This window comes from Colias philodice, chromosome 28 (assembly GCF_061535455.1).
Source record: "Colias philodice isolate Cphi_HAF_F1 chromosome 28, ilColPhil1 Martin Lab GWU primary, whole genome shotgun sequence".
NCBI classification, from domain to species: domain Eukaryota; kingdom Metazoa; phylum Arthropoda; class Insecta; order Lepidoptera; family Pieridae; genus Colias; species Colias philodice.
In genome coordinates, this window is record NC_143113.1 from 5,293,447 (window position 1) to 5,309,073 (window position 15,627).

The following is a 15,627-nucleotide window of genomic DNA, read 5'->3' on the forward strand; positions in this document are numbered from 1 at the left end:
TTACGTTTTACGACAAATAATGGCTAATTTTCGATGCGATTTTAATCAATACAGCATTAATCCTTAACCAATTAAATACCTTGAATACATTGTTCATTTAATATAGATCTATATGGCCCTTTACACCGTATGATTTAAGTTAATATTTTCGAAGATATTACAGATTTAAAAATTGCGGGACGTAGCGTTTGCGGCCGTACCGGCCGGCCGCCCGCCCGGCTATCTATTTTATACCCGTACGAAGTCGGAGCGGGCCGCTATGTTTTTATATACAACGTTCACAGTTTTTCTGTAGTGTATTTAGTATCAGCATTGCACCCGTGCGAAGCCGGGGCGGGTCGCTAGTAACTACTAAATAAATAAATCATTTATTGCCCAAAAACGTGCAATAAATGATTTATTTGTAAATGTAGAAATGTAGACAATGTTTTAAAAGTGGGAAAAAGTACGGCCCAAACGCGACTTGAGAATTCTTTGCGATGAAATTTCTTTTCCTTCTTTGCTGACTGTACTTACTTAGAATTGTTACCTTGTCGTAATACCATGATTTATTATTAACATTGTATTTGGTAAATCACCTTATTTTAAAGTAGCTATTTAAGTGTATAGAAATAAATCAAAGATTTTCATACAAAAAACTCTATTTAAAAAAAAATTGTTGTCTGTAAAGTTGGTTTACTGACGATAGTTGAACGTGACAACGTCCGATTGTGCTTCTTTGTCGCTCGTTCCGCGCTCTCGCTTGCACTTCAAGCCCATGGAACGCCTCAGAGCTAGGTAACGCCGCATGAGTCATGTTTTTTCGTGCGTGCAGCCGGCTCTATCGAATTATAAGACGTTGTCACGTCAATAAAACCCACCTTGACAGTTCATCAGGCGTGGAAACTTCGAGAAACGTGTCCAAAAACCACTTGAATCCCTCATAGTCGATGTCCTGTAACAAACAAACAATTATTATTAATTTTGCAGTAATAAGTCAGTATCTATAGAAAAAATAATTATTATCAGAAAAATACGTTAAAGTAACACTTTTTAACTTATTTTTTTATATTTTAAGAGCTTCCGCCCGCGGCTTCGCCCGCGTGGTGTTTTGATAAAAGGTAGCCTATGTTCTTTCTCAGGGTCTAAAGATTGTCTGTGCCAAATTTCATCAAAATCAGTTGAGAGGTTTAAGCGGGAAAGCGTAACAGGCAGACAGACAGAGTTACTTTCGCATTTATAATATTAGTAGGGATAGTAATCTTCTTTTTGATAACACGTTTGATAGGTTATAGAAAGAAATTGCTACAAAAGAACAAAGCTGCTCAATTAGATTATTTATAGATGATTTTAACCATTTAACAATTAACAGATAAACATCTAAAATCAACAAACAAAAGCATAAAATACAAAGCCTCTAAAGGACCTCAACCTACTTACAGAGAAGGTCGAGTAAGAATATTTTGCTCTAAGCGTGGGAGGGAACGCTTATGGCAACCCATAGCAACGACGTTGCCTAGCAACCGCCGCCTAACGACGGCCGTAATTCGCGATCTTTTTTTAGTAATCATTTGGAGGCTTTAGTTGGGCAAAAACACGCTAAATTCTAGGGAATTTATTAGACGCGTTGTATTGATGTTTTTGTTAAAAAAAATGTGTGCGTGTACTAGTGTACACTGTACACACGTAAGAAGTGAAACTTCTTTATGACCTTATTTTTCAAAAATAATTTACTATATGCAATTTTACAGAAATACGTCGAATCCCGCGTGGTAGGGATAAGAAAAAGATGGCGCGTAACGGAAAAATGTTACACGAAATTTTTTTCCAAATAATAAAGAAGTTTCACTTGAATAATCTGAATATTGTGAGATTTTTCGCCTAGAATACATGTTAACACAATATGTCACACAGGAGAAAAGTTTCAGGCACTTTTGTTTGTTTAATTGACATGATTTAACTACTTATTATTATTATTTTTTTCTATTAGAAAGCTATCTTTACAGAGATACTAGCGGTCCGCCCCGGCTTCGCCCGTGGTACATATGAAAAATAGATGTTGGCCGATTCTCAGACTTACCCGATATGCACAGAAAATTTCATGAGAATCGGTCCACCCGTTTCGGAGGAGTATGCAGACTAACATTGTGACACGAGAATTTTATATATAAGAGATATGTACCGACTCATTTAGATTCGATTTTAATAAGCTTCAAAATTCAAATACACATATTTAATTCGAACTTTATACACATATCAAGGATCGTTGACAAAACATACTTTTATGAGTTTATCTTATTACTAGCTGTGCCCCGCGGTTTTACCCGCGTTGGGACCAGTAGTTCCTAAGATTAGAGCGCGCAAACAAACAATCTCTTCAGTTTTATAATATTAGTAGGTATAGATGCGTGTTTTTACCGGATCAACCCGGGCGTAGACTTTTCAATATGATATTTCCATACTAATATTATAAATGCGAAAGTAACTCTGTCTGTCTGTCTGTTACTCAATCACGCCTTAACTACTGAACCAATTTGCATGAAATTTGGTATAGAGATATTTTGATACCCGAGAAAGGACATAGGCCACTTTTTATTGCGAAATATGTACAATAATATTATGTAGTAGTTAATAATATCAAATCTTTTTTATTTCTTACTTTTCCGTTTTTGAAGTCGGTTGTTTTTAACGCAGTTATTTTTATTTAATACTTTTTGGTGTATTTTTCAACACGAATCAAACGAGCCCAAACTCGATAAAGTTGAGTCAATATATTACTGAGTTCCTATGGCCACCTTCCGATTCCATCATCAAATCAGCTCTATGTGATGATAATGTTTCATCGCTATCAAATTTACATACGTTTACAAAATTTCAGCTCAATCGGTTACCGGGAAGTGAATCAATGTTACTTGCTACATATCAACTTAGTCATCGAGTACAGACAAAAATGCTCATAAAATAAAAACTACTGGGCCTATCCGAAAAAAAGAATTTACCAATTCGACACCATCCCGCATCGAACAAAAAAAGAATTACGTAAATCGGTTCAGATACCTCGGAGTAATCGGTGTACATACATACATTAAAAAAAAATATACCGGCCGAATTGATAACCGCATAAAATCGCATGGAGAGCTTAATTTTCATTAAAGGCTCTAACCGCACGGAAAGCTTAATTTTCACAAAAAAGTCTCATCGCACGGAGAGCTTAATTTTCACAAAAAAGTCTCATCGCACGGAGAGCTTAATTTTCACAAAAAGCTTTAATCGCACGAAAAGCTTAATTTTCACAAAAAGCTCTAATCGCACGGAGAGCTTAATTTTCGCAAAAAGCTCTAATCGCACGGAAAGCTTAATTTTCACAAAAAACACTAATCGCACGGAGAGCTTAATTTTCACAAAAAAGCTCTAATCGCATGGAGAGCTTAATTTTCATAAAAAGCTCTAATCGCACGGAAAGCTTTATATTCACAAAAAGCTCTATTCGCATGGAAAGCTTCATTTTCACAAAAAAGCTCTAATCGCACGGAGAGCTTAATTTTCGCAAAAAGCTCTAATCGCACGGAAAGCTTAATTTTCACAAAAAAGCTCTAATCACATGGAGAGCTTAATTTTCACAAAAAAGCTCTAATCACACGGAAAGCTTAATTTTCACAAGAAGCTCTAATCACACAGAGAGCTTAATTTTCACAAGAAGCTCTAATCACACGGAGAGCTTAATTTTCATAAAAAGCTCTAATCGCACGGAAAGCTTAATATTCACTTAAAACTAATCGCATGGAGAGCTTAATTTTCATTAAAGGCTCTAATCGCACGGAGCTTAATTTTCACAAAAAGTTCTAATCGCACGGAGAGCTTAATTTTCACAAAAAGCTCATATCGCACGGAAAGCTTAATTTTCACAAAGAGCTCTAATCCCATTGAGAGCTTAATTTTCACAAAAAGCTCTATTCGCACGGAGAGCTTAATTTTCACAAAAAGCTCTAATCGCATGGAGAGCTTAATTTTCACAAAAAGCTCTAATCGCACGGAGAGCTTAATTTTCACAAAAAAGTCTATTCGCATGGAAAGCTTAATTTCACAAAAAGCTCTAATCGCACGGTGAGCTTAATTTTCACAAAAAGCTCTTATCCCATTGAGAGCTTAATTTTCACAAAAAGCTCTATTCGCACGGAGAGCTTAATTTTCACAAAAAGCTCTAATCGCATGGAGAGCTTAATTTTCACAAAAAGCTCTAATCGCACGGAGAGCTTAATTTTCACAAAAAGCTCTATTCGCATGGAAAGCTTAATTTCACAAAAAGCTCTAATCGCACGGTGAGCTTAATTTTCACTAAAAGCTCTAATCGCATGGAGAACTTAATTTTCACAAAAAGCTCTATTCGCATGGAAAGCTTAATTTTCACAAAAAGCTCTAATCGCACGGAGAGTTTAATTTTCACAAAAGCTCTAATCGCACGGAGAGCTTAATTTTCACAAAAAGCTCTAATCGCATGGAGAGCTTAATTTTCACAAAAAGCTCTTATCGCACGGAGACTTAATTTTCAAAAAAGCTATAATCGCACGGAGAGCTTAATTTTCACAAAAATCTCTAATAGCACGGAGAGCTTAATTTTCATTAAAAGCTCTAATCGAACGGAAAGCTTAATTTTCACAAAAAGCTGTAATCGCACGAAGAGCTTAATTTTCACAAAAATCTCTAATAGCACGGAGAGCTTAATTTTCATTAAAGGCTCTTATCGCACGGAGAGCTTAATTTTCATAAAAAGCTCTAATCGCACGGAAAGCTTAATATTCACTAATAAAGAGTGCGTTAAAAACAACCGACTTCAAAAACGGAAAAGTAAGAAATAAAAAACATTTGACATTATTATTTGCTACATAATTATTATTTATATTATGTGCTATTTAATAAAAAGGTTTGATGTCGGTGCACGGGCTTAATACTAAGTGCTTAATGTTCGGCACCAACTTCAAACCTATTTAATAAATAGCACATCCATACTAATATTATAAATGCGAAAGTAACTCTGTCTGTCTGTCTGTTACTCAATCACGCCTTAACTACTGAACCAATTTGCATGAAATTTGGTATAGAGATATTTTGATACCCGAGAAAGGACATAGGCCACTTTTTATTGCGAAATAAGTACCACGGGCGAAGCCGGGGCGGACCGCTAGTAATATTATAAATGCGAAAGTAACTCTGTCTGTTACTCAATCACGCCTGTCTGTTACTGAATCAATTTGGTAGGTATAGAGATATTTTGATAAAGGACGATAAAGGATATAGGCTACTTTTTACCCCGGGACATAGGATAGGTTTTATCCCGGAAATCCCACGGGACTGCGCGGGCGAAGCCGCGGGTGGAAAGCTAGTAGATTATAAACAGCATTTGAACCATACATTTAAATAATTAGAAAGAAAGAAAGAAAGAAAGAAAAAACGTTTATTTAATGACACATAGCCTCACACGTACATAATGAAAAACAATTTATACAATACTTATATGCTACAATACTACTACAATACTTAAAAATACACATTGAAGTGTGTAGTCTGTGAAGCATGATGCCATTAAAAGGGGAAATCACTCATAATTAGACTAATCAACTTTCTTTTTCAATGTTTGCACACCCAATGGGTAGAATGTAATAGCCACATAATATTGTAATTAAAACATCTATAATTTGTAACTACATTCTTGCAAATAAATATAATTTGAATTTGAATTTAAATTATAAGTCATAAGCGAGATTCCCGCTAGTGGGGTGTGGAGACGATGAATATCATATGTGTATAATTAATCGATTTTCTTTGCTTACAATATGTAAGTAAGTAGGTGATATTATAATCTTCTTCTTCTTATATATAAAAATGAATCGCAAAATGTGTTGGTAAGCGCATAACTCGAGAACGGCTGAACCGATTTCGATAATTCTTTTTTTATAATATTCCTTAAAGTACGAGGATGGTTCTTATGTAGAGAAAACGTAAACATGTACCACGGGCGAAGCCGGGGCGGACCGCTAGTGTATTATAATTAAATAGTAAGTTGCTGTAAGTTGTTTCTAAATTTGCTGATTTGGTAAGTACATTATCACAGAATAATAAATAGTATTGTTTTGAAAATTAAAGATACGAATTTCAAATGCGATTCCATCATGATTGACATGACAATTTTTTTTTCGTGTCCTAACAAAACGAATGTAGCATTTAGGATTTTGATTAACTACAAGTTATCTGAAATGAACTTGTAATACGAATGCCACATAACACTAAAATTTTAGACGTCCAAAGTTTTTTTTAAGTACAAAAAGTCCTTTGTACTTAAACGAAAATTTCTCAGAACACCTAAAAATACCAAAAAAACACGTACTTTCTCACAAAAAACGAAATAATTTATCTAATCCATAGCAATTTGCTACAAACGCTTCGCCAATGTATGTGTGTTCAAAAAAACATCAAAAACACCGATATTGATCTTGGTAAAACCTAATTTGTATTCATGGAATATGTTTATGTATTAGCTGTTAGGGAGGAATATAAATTTACCCGACTTTACAAAGGAGGATTATGTTTTTGTGTTGATGTATCGGTTTCGGTTTTGTATTAATTTAATCTTTGGTACAGTGGTTTGTACATTTAGAGGTACTGGGTTCGAACCCCAGTGAAGGCACAGAATAATAACCAGTAGCTAGCTAGGTCTAATTAATTTATTCTTTGGTACAGTGGTTTGTACATTTAGAGGTGGTACTGGGTTCGAACCCCAGTGAAGGCACAGAATAATAACCAGTAGCTAGCTAGGTCTAATTAATTTATTCTTTGGTACAGTGGTTTGTACATTTAGAGGTGGTACTGGGTTCGAACCCCAGTGAAGGCACAGAATAATAACCAGTAGCTAGCTAGGTCTAATTAATTTATTCTTTGGTACAGTGGTTTGTACATTTAGAGGTGGTACTGGGTTCGAACCCCAGTGAAGGCACAGAATAATAACCAGTAGCTAGCTAGGTCTAATTAATTTATTCTTTGGTACAGTGGTTTGTACATTTAGAGGTGGTACTGGGTTCGAACCCCAGTGAAGGCACAGAATAATAACCAGTAGCTAGCTAGGTCTAATTAATTTATTCTTTGGTACAGTGGTTTGTACATTTAGAGGTGGTAGGTACTGGGTTCGAACCCCAGTGAAGGCACAGAATAATAACCAGTAGCTAGCTAGGTCTAATAAAAAGACTTGATAACTTTATTTACCTATTTGTGTAAAGTAGGTATGTTATAATCTATTATAGCTTTTAAATTACTAAACAAATTTTGATAAGAGCTCTAAACACGATTTACCCATTTAAAAAAAGCATTTATTTGCATGTTATTAGTAAGCAATATCCATACATTCATCGCAAATAATAAACTTCGATCGATCCTTCCAACGGAGGCTTCATTAAATAATTATTTTGCAGGCCATGTAAATATCACTAGGTCAGCACAAAACTGTTAGAAAATCAACTTTATCTCCTAGTACTAAGGTTCAAATTGCATTGATAGTACGGTCTGCAACGAATGAGTTTAAATGTGTATTTGAAAGCGGTACTGAAAGTCAAATATTTTTTTATTTGTGTTTAGATACCTACGTCATTTGAATTTAAAGCTGTATTTTAAGTGAATTGAGAAACAAGGTCGCGTCATGGCAATACCGTCACGTGGAGAGGCGACGATTTTGGTATCTTTGAATCTTGCCAAAGAAGTTTCACTTCTGACACGTGTGCTCGGCACACACGCTCCCCGTCCGATTAGGGCCCTTCTGGCCTCCTCCACTCAAGCGACAGCTCAAGCCGAGGTTCGTGGTCCCCGTGGCGGGGGGACGCCCTTGTGCATGTCGCTACCAGGGTGAACCTTCAGTTCACCCCCGCGTCCGCGTTAAAATGTAGAAGCCCTTCTGGCTAACATTGAGAGACACCACACAAAAAAAAAAAAGCATACACGCTCTTTTTTTGTTATTATAATATTATCTGACTAGACAGATGATTCATCCGTCTTTCTCATTAATAATGAATGTAATTTTCGTTATTTTTGAGTTAGCAAGAACCTTGAAGAATGTTTTGTAAAACTTAAAACAATTTCTTTACAAAATGTCGCCTGTTTATATAATTTGTTAAAGAAAAATTCGATTCCTAACTGACATAGATATAATATTACTTTTCATCCCGGAAAACCCGGGCAAAGCCTTGACGAGACGACTTATAAATAGAATGTAATTAAAAACTTATTACTGTAGTTATTATTAAGCTAATACGGTGATTTTAAATGCCATCTTTACTGTCACAACTTACAATTTAATATGGAAATTAATTGTATGCCATTTTTACACGCTTTTATAAGCTTCATCTGTATGTTTGTATGCAACGACTCCCTTAACACTCGATTTTGTCTTGAAATGGACAGATTTAATTCAAAACACAAATTATCAAGGATCGGTGCAATTTTATGTTTAAAACGTGTTTTAGTTGTTTTTGACTTGATTTGATTATTTCATTTTGCACGCACTTATCTAGGGCATGCACCCGGGTTTACCCGGTTCCGAAAAACCCGGGTAAACCCGGGTTTTTTGATGATTTTTAGAACCGGGTCTGAATAATATGAAACCCGGTTCTCCCGGTTCCGACCAAAATATTAAAATACAAAGTATTATTTATATTTTGCTGCATTATTTTAACAAATTTATTCTATCTGGCAACGTCAGACTCATGTGCATCGCGAATTTTCGTGCCACGCCTCAATCTTGGCTCTATATAACCTAACTATAACCTTAGATGCTATAGGTTTCCTACGGTTGTATTTATTATTATTATTATGAGCCATGGCTGTCCCACTGCTGAGCAAAGGCCTCTCTTCCCATAATCCATTTCTCCCTATTTTGAGCAATTTTGCTCCTATCTGCTAAATGGGAATCAAGCTCGTCCCGCCATCTTGTTCTGGGCCTGCCATGCAGCCTTTTGTCCTTGTTGGGGATGCACAAAGTGGTAATTTTTGCCCACAACTCCTCCGACATTCGGCAAACATGGCCAGCCCAGTTCCATTTCAGCTCAGCAGCTTTATGAGCTACATCGATTATCTGTGTTTTTGAGCGCAGTATCTCATTTTGGACGCGATCCGTAAGTTTTACGCCCAAAATACTGCGCTCCATCTATCTTTGCCAAACCCCAAGTGCGAACTTTTGGCGATCAGTCAATGACCAAGTCTGTACACCGTAGGTGAGGATGGGTAAGATGCACATGTCCATGTGTCTTCGCTTTAGTGAAAGAGGGATCTTTCCTTTCATCAGCTCTTTCATCGACCAAAAGCTTCTCCAAGCGTTCTCAATACGTTTACGAATTTCTTTATCCTGTCTTGCTTGGAAAGAAACGATTTGGCCAAGATAGGTATACTCATCGACATATGCAACTGACCCACCCTCGACAATGATGGTGGTTTTGGTGCTCTTAGTTTTGGTCATGTTCATCGTAAGTCCAACCCCTAAGGCTTGCATCGCTCAAGTCTTCGAGCATCGTTTGCAACTCTGTAATGTAGACCAAAAAAAAATTTGGCTTCGAAAATGACAAAAATATAATAAAGGCTACAGAAATATTTTTATTAGATTTGTCGTGAATTTGAAAAGTTGTTGATTTTACTGTTTCACATAATGGTCCAGCCATGTTTTTGTTTTTGGTTTTAAGCCGAAATTTATATCGAATACTCAAGTCTACGGTCCCTTGATGCTGTGAAGAAGTCAAACTCACAAGCCAACGCATTAAAAGATACAGCCGTAAATGCTGAAACTTTTCACAAATTTCGATATTTACATGGAACTCAAAACCTACAGGGTACTTCTCATGAACACAGAGCCTTGAAATTTGGTAAAAGTAACGTCTTATAACACAGATAAAGGAAAAATTGCTAGAAACATAAATTTTTACATTATGAAAAAAATAGGTTTGTTCGGAGCCCTCGGAGTGCGAGTCCGACTCGCACTTGGCCGGTTTTTTTGTTTACAGTTTGCAGTTGATGAATAAGTTTTAAGTTTATATGTGATATTATGATAACAAAGTACTTTTATAAGACTGATTAATAAAGATAAGTATTGAAATTTTGTTTCTTTATTAAATTAATAAAATAAGGCACAAGCCGCGTAAAATAAAAGGCCCATCAGGTACTTTTACATTTACTTTTGTTTTATTTCGTATTTTTTTCCGAATAAAAGAACCGGGTAACCCGGTTCTACCCGGTTCTGAGCTCGATTTGGAACCGGGTTTCAAAATCTTGGAACCGGACTCGGTTCTGCATGCCCTACACTTATCCTACTAATATCGTAAATGCGAAAGTTTGTGAGGATGGATGTTTGTTATTCTTTTACGTAAAAACTTCTGAACCGATTGCAATGAAATTTGGTATGTAGGTAGCTGAAGACCCAGACTAAGACGTAGGCTAATTCTTATCCCGGAAATTCTACAAGAACGGAAACTATGCGGGGTTTTCTTTGAAAACGTGGAAATCTAGTGTCAAAATAAACCAACGATCGCTGACACTACAATTTCATGAGTATGTCCTATTATAGCGTGTTTTTTCTAAAATAATATAGTTTTTTTGTTGATGGTACATATTATTATGTACGCACACACAATGAGTACACTTTAATGGGGCGGAAAAAGATGATACAAAATACATTGATGACTTTACAGACGAATGAATAAACTGTACCGTCAACAAATAAAGGATATTTTTAACACGCTTTTATTTTTTGACCGACTTAAAACGAACAGATTTTGCATGATTTAGATTAGATTTTTTTTAGATTTTTTAATTCATCATTCATATTCATCATACTTTTATTATAATCACGAAAATTTTGTGAGTGTGTATGGATGTTTGTTAGGTACACTCTGTTTCATGTTTGTTCGTTACCCTTTCACGAAAATACTACAGAGCCGATTACAATGAAATTTGGCTTACACATAGAGGCTAACTTGGATTAATAATTTAATACTTTTATCCCGGAAATCTAACAGGAAAGGGAACTATGCGTGTTTTTTCTTTGAAAAAAAGGGCGATGCCGTTTGCCGAAAGCTAATCTTATCTTATACATATATAAAATTCTCGTGTCACAATGTTAGTCTGCATACTCCTCCGAAACGGGTGGACCGATTCTCATGAAATTTTCTGTGCATATCGGGTAAGTCTGAGAATCGGCCAACATCTAATTTTCATATGTACCACGGGCGAAGCCGGGGCGGACCGCTAGTTTGCTATAAACTTCAGAATCGAGGGGTGTTATGAGTTTGTGTATCTATGGAATAAGAATAAAGGCAATTTTGTTAACGTATTTTCTTTTATCTGTAGAATAAACAACAACAAAGGGATTGTGAGATTTTGGTAGGATTTTCTTAAATGGGAAGGTTTTTGTGGACTTTAGTTACGTTAGTGATTCGAAGATCTCTTTTTGTTATAAGTGGCAGGATTTTGAAAAATATTTATTTTATTTTTCATTATTGGAAATCACACAGAGACATAGACAAAAATCACTACATAGTATAAAACAAAGTCGCTTTCTCTGTCCCTATGTCCCTATGTCCCTATGTCCCTTTGTACGCTTAAATCTTTGAAACTACGAAACGGATTTTGATGCGGTTTTTTTTAATAGATAGAGTGATTCAAGAGGAAGGTTTATATGTATAATAACATCCATTAAATAGTGGAGAAGTACTGTTTTTTTCGAGGTTTCCAATGTGATGTCGTAAAAAATTAGGTACATTTTTTCCGCGTACATTGCAAACGCAGGCTGAACCCTACGAGTTTTATCAAAATAATGTACTAAGTATTATACACATTGAAAAGGTCTACAGAAAAGTCCGCGATGGTATATGTCTATCTCTTATGGATAACCCACAATAACTTTTTTTTGTCATTTACTTTTTACGACAAATAATGGCTAATTTTCGAAGCGATTTTAACCAATACAGCATTAATCCTTAACCAATTAAATACCTTGAATACATTGTTCATTTAATATAGATCTATATGGCCCTTTACACCGTATGATATAAGTGAATATTTTCGAAGATATTACAGATTTAAAAATTGCGGGACGTAGCGTTTGCGGCGGTACCGCGGCCGTCCGGTGCGGGTCGCTATGTTTTTAATTTTGCACGCCTCATAAGCGAAGCGTTGAGGTGGGTACTACTGTCACTTCGCGCAAAACATCTGATTTTTCAAACTTAAAATGTCTTTATGTATCATACATTGCACTTTTAAGATAATACATACACACACATATTAATAAAAAACACTATTTTTAACGTTCATGATATTTTTGATGTCATTTTTGTTATTTAAACTAGTTAAAAAACAGTTTAAAAAAGTTCTGTCTTGGACGTCCGTGTGTCTGTATGTGCGGATCCTTTTTCTTGTTAACACGATAGCGACCGAAATACTTTACTAATCGAGTCTTTTTTTTTCTCTTACGCTTGAGTATGCTCAGGAATAGAACCCTTTCATTTTTCAGGGTCTGATTCGATGTGGTTTAATTGTTATTAAATAAACAAAAATAATAATTAATAAATATTTATTAAAAAAAAATTGAGGCGTGCACTTTTGGATTTTCCAAATTATTTATACCTATACAACGTTTTTTCTGTAGTGTATTTAGTATCAGCATTGCACCCGTGCGAAGCCGGGGCGGGTCGCTAGTAATATATAAAACAAAAAAAGTTGTAGCTAAGAAATCTAAATAATGGCCTATATTTATTGAAGTGAAACATCTTAAGGCGCGTTGAGAGTAAAATTTCAAGGTTACGTCATGGCCAAACCGTCACGTCATTGAGTATCTTTGAATCTTGCCAAGAAGTTTCACTTCTGACACGTGTGCTCGGCACACACGCTCCTTTTTCGTACACTTTCTTTACCAAAACTTAGGAAATCACTAGAGTGGGTCCGCCCTAATCTGACTCCTTTGGCCTTCCGCTTTACGATAACGATAAGGGCTTCTTTGTGATTTGTAGGGTGTGTATAATTTATATAGAGTTTGGGACAATTCCCAAATACATTATATATTTATTCAACAGAACCGTTTCTATCATTATAGTTTATCCAATGCGATTCATACAAACAAAATAAATTAAAATCCGTATATAATAATTTCTGTACAGGTAAAGAGTGAAGTATTTTTGAATTAAAAATTTACCAACCCCTCAAATAAAATAAAGGTAATGTTAATCAGTAATAATGTAGTATTTAACTATATGTTAATAAATAATTTTTCAAATCAATTCGCTCTGTCGAGTTAATTTTTTATCCATACCATTAAGTACTAAGATAAGATACAAGTAAATACATTGACTGTGGTATTCCAGGACGTAATAAAGCAAGTAAGAGACCAGACGTCTTAATTATGTTTATCTCATATCCTATTAAATATGACTCATCTGTCCCGTCCGATTAGGGCCCTTCTGGCCTCCTCCACTCAAGCGACAGCTCAAGCCGAGGTTCGTGGTCCCCGTGGCGGGGGGACGCCCTTGTGCATGTCGCTACCAGGGTGAGCCTTCAGTTCACCCCCGCGTCCGCGTTAAAATGTAGAAGCCCTTCTGGCTAACATTGAGAGACACCACACAAAAAAAAAATATGACTCATCTGTGACTCATCAATTAAATACTCAAACTCAAACTCAAACTCAAACTCAATAGATAGATAAATCCAACTTTCATTAAACAGGAAAAAGTTCACAATATAAAAATAATAATTACAGACAAGTTTAAACACGATAGAATTAAAACAATTATATTTATATTTTGTAAATATTTTCTGAAAGTGCTGTATTCAGAAAAGGTTTTTACCCAGCTTTATGATCTATAGCCCAGATATTTTTTTTTTTATATTTCAGAAATCTCTTTATATCTTCTAAACAAGTAGAAAACAACTAATCCTTTCTTTTTATGAAACATGGTCACCCTACACCAAAATGTCGGACCGTTGTCCCGGTTCCCCACAGCAATAATGGCCACCATTTGTTACCAGCTATTGGATTTTATGTCTTAACTATTTCGCCATAAAATAAACCTTGCTCAATTACTTAGACTATTGAATTTTATTTCATTACTTGTTGTGTTAAGTTCCTTATTTTGAGGGTAAAAAAACAACTTAAAATTTACAGAAATTGTATAATTTATTTTAGTACTAGCTGTACGCCGCGGTTTTACCCGCATTGTGCCGCTCCTATTAGTCTTAGCATGATGATAATATATAGCCTATAGCCTTCCTTAATAAATGGGCTATCTAACACCGAAAGAATTTCTCAAATCGGATACGTAGTTCCTGAGATTAGCGCGTTCAAACAAACAAACAAGTATAGTTTACTTTCAGTTTTCGTAATGTCTTATAGCAGTACTGAGTACAGTGTAGAAAAGTAATGGCGGCAGACAATCGCTATAGTCTCTCTGTCTCTTTCATTCACTCTGTCATTTTTCCACTCTGGAAATAATACTGCTATACAGTGTGTCCCACCGTTGGTATACTAAGCTCAAAGGAGGTTATAGTTTTGCATACGCTGAGTACGTAAAAAATACTTAAAAAATTCCAGATGCATTTTTTTTTCAAATAAAAGAATTCTTAAAACTCTAGGTGTACACCCCTAACAAGCAACCCGCCCAACTTTTCCACCCGCACGTGAGCTATCGTTTAAGATTATGTTTTCATAGACAAAATGCTCACATTAGCGAAGCGGTATATGCCTGCTGCGCGAAGCTAGAGAAGAAAACATGGATTTTCAGGAAAAATTTAGCAAAAATTTTTTGATGTAATTTTGTTGTTACGTATTTTTTACGTGATCAGTGTACGCAAAACTACAAGTCCCTTCGTGCTTAGTATACCCATTGTGGGACACCCTGTACATATAATCATCATAGTATGTACGAGAATATAAAACCAAAACAGTATAAATGAGTAATTTCTGAAATCTCATTTCACTACGTGGGCGATGCCGGGGGCGGAAAAGTCGTTAACTATCAGTGAAAACAAAAATGGAATAATATTATGTAAATACCAAAATCGCCGCCTTACTCCATGACGTGACGGTAAATAATAGCAACCTACATAAATATAATAATCAATATCTTAATATATATATATATAAATCTCGTGTCACAATGTTTGTCCTCAATGGACTCCTAAACCACTTAACCGATTATAATAAAATTCGCACACCATGTGCAGTTCGATCCAACTTGAGAGATAGGATAGTTTAAACATGTAGGTACCTCGGGCAAAGCCGGGGCGGACCACTAGTATTTTATAAAGTTTTTAAATATAGCGTAATATATGAGATGAGAGAGATACAAAATATGAGATGTAACCACAGAGATGTAACACTAGACTAAATATTATAAATCCCAACCCTATGCAATCAATGACGTCACATCTCCCGTCTCTGTCTATTGACGTCATAGCTTGACCTATAATCCATAATCGACGTTACACTCATAGCTATAGGGTATAAAATTCCGTGTCACAAGCTATGACGTCATTTGCTGACCTGAATGCATAGTTTGATTTTCGATTCTCTGCTCTTGGGATAAGGTTTAATTTCGCGTGGCTAGTGACGTCACATATATTCGTGTCAGGGAG

At 35.6% G+C, this 15,627-nt stretch overlaps 1 protein-coding gene and 1 long non-coding RNA gene across 2 annotated transcripts in view; one reads left to right on the plus strand and one right to left on the minus strand.

The window, feature by feature from the left end:
- The window catches only part of Dgk (diacyl glycerol kinase 1), a 78,838-nt gene that overhangs the window by 20,552 nt on the left and 42,659 nt on the right, over positions 1-15,627 (minus strand). The window contains exon 4 of the mRNA XM_089712166.1: positions 861-934. Within this exon, the coding sequence (XP_089568292.1) occupies positions 861-934 (74 nt within the window). The remainder of the gene's footprint in view (positions 1-860; positions 935-15,627) is intronic.
- Positions 1-15,627, plus strand: part of LOC149476383 (uncharacterized) — a 145,841-nt gene that overhangs the window by 4,862 nt on the left and 125,352 nt on the right. The gene's annotated exons all lie outside the window — the stretch shown is intronic.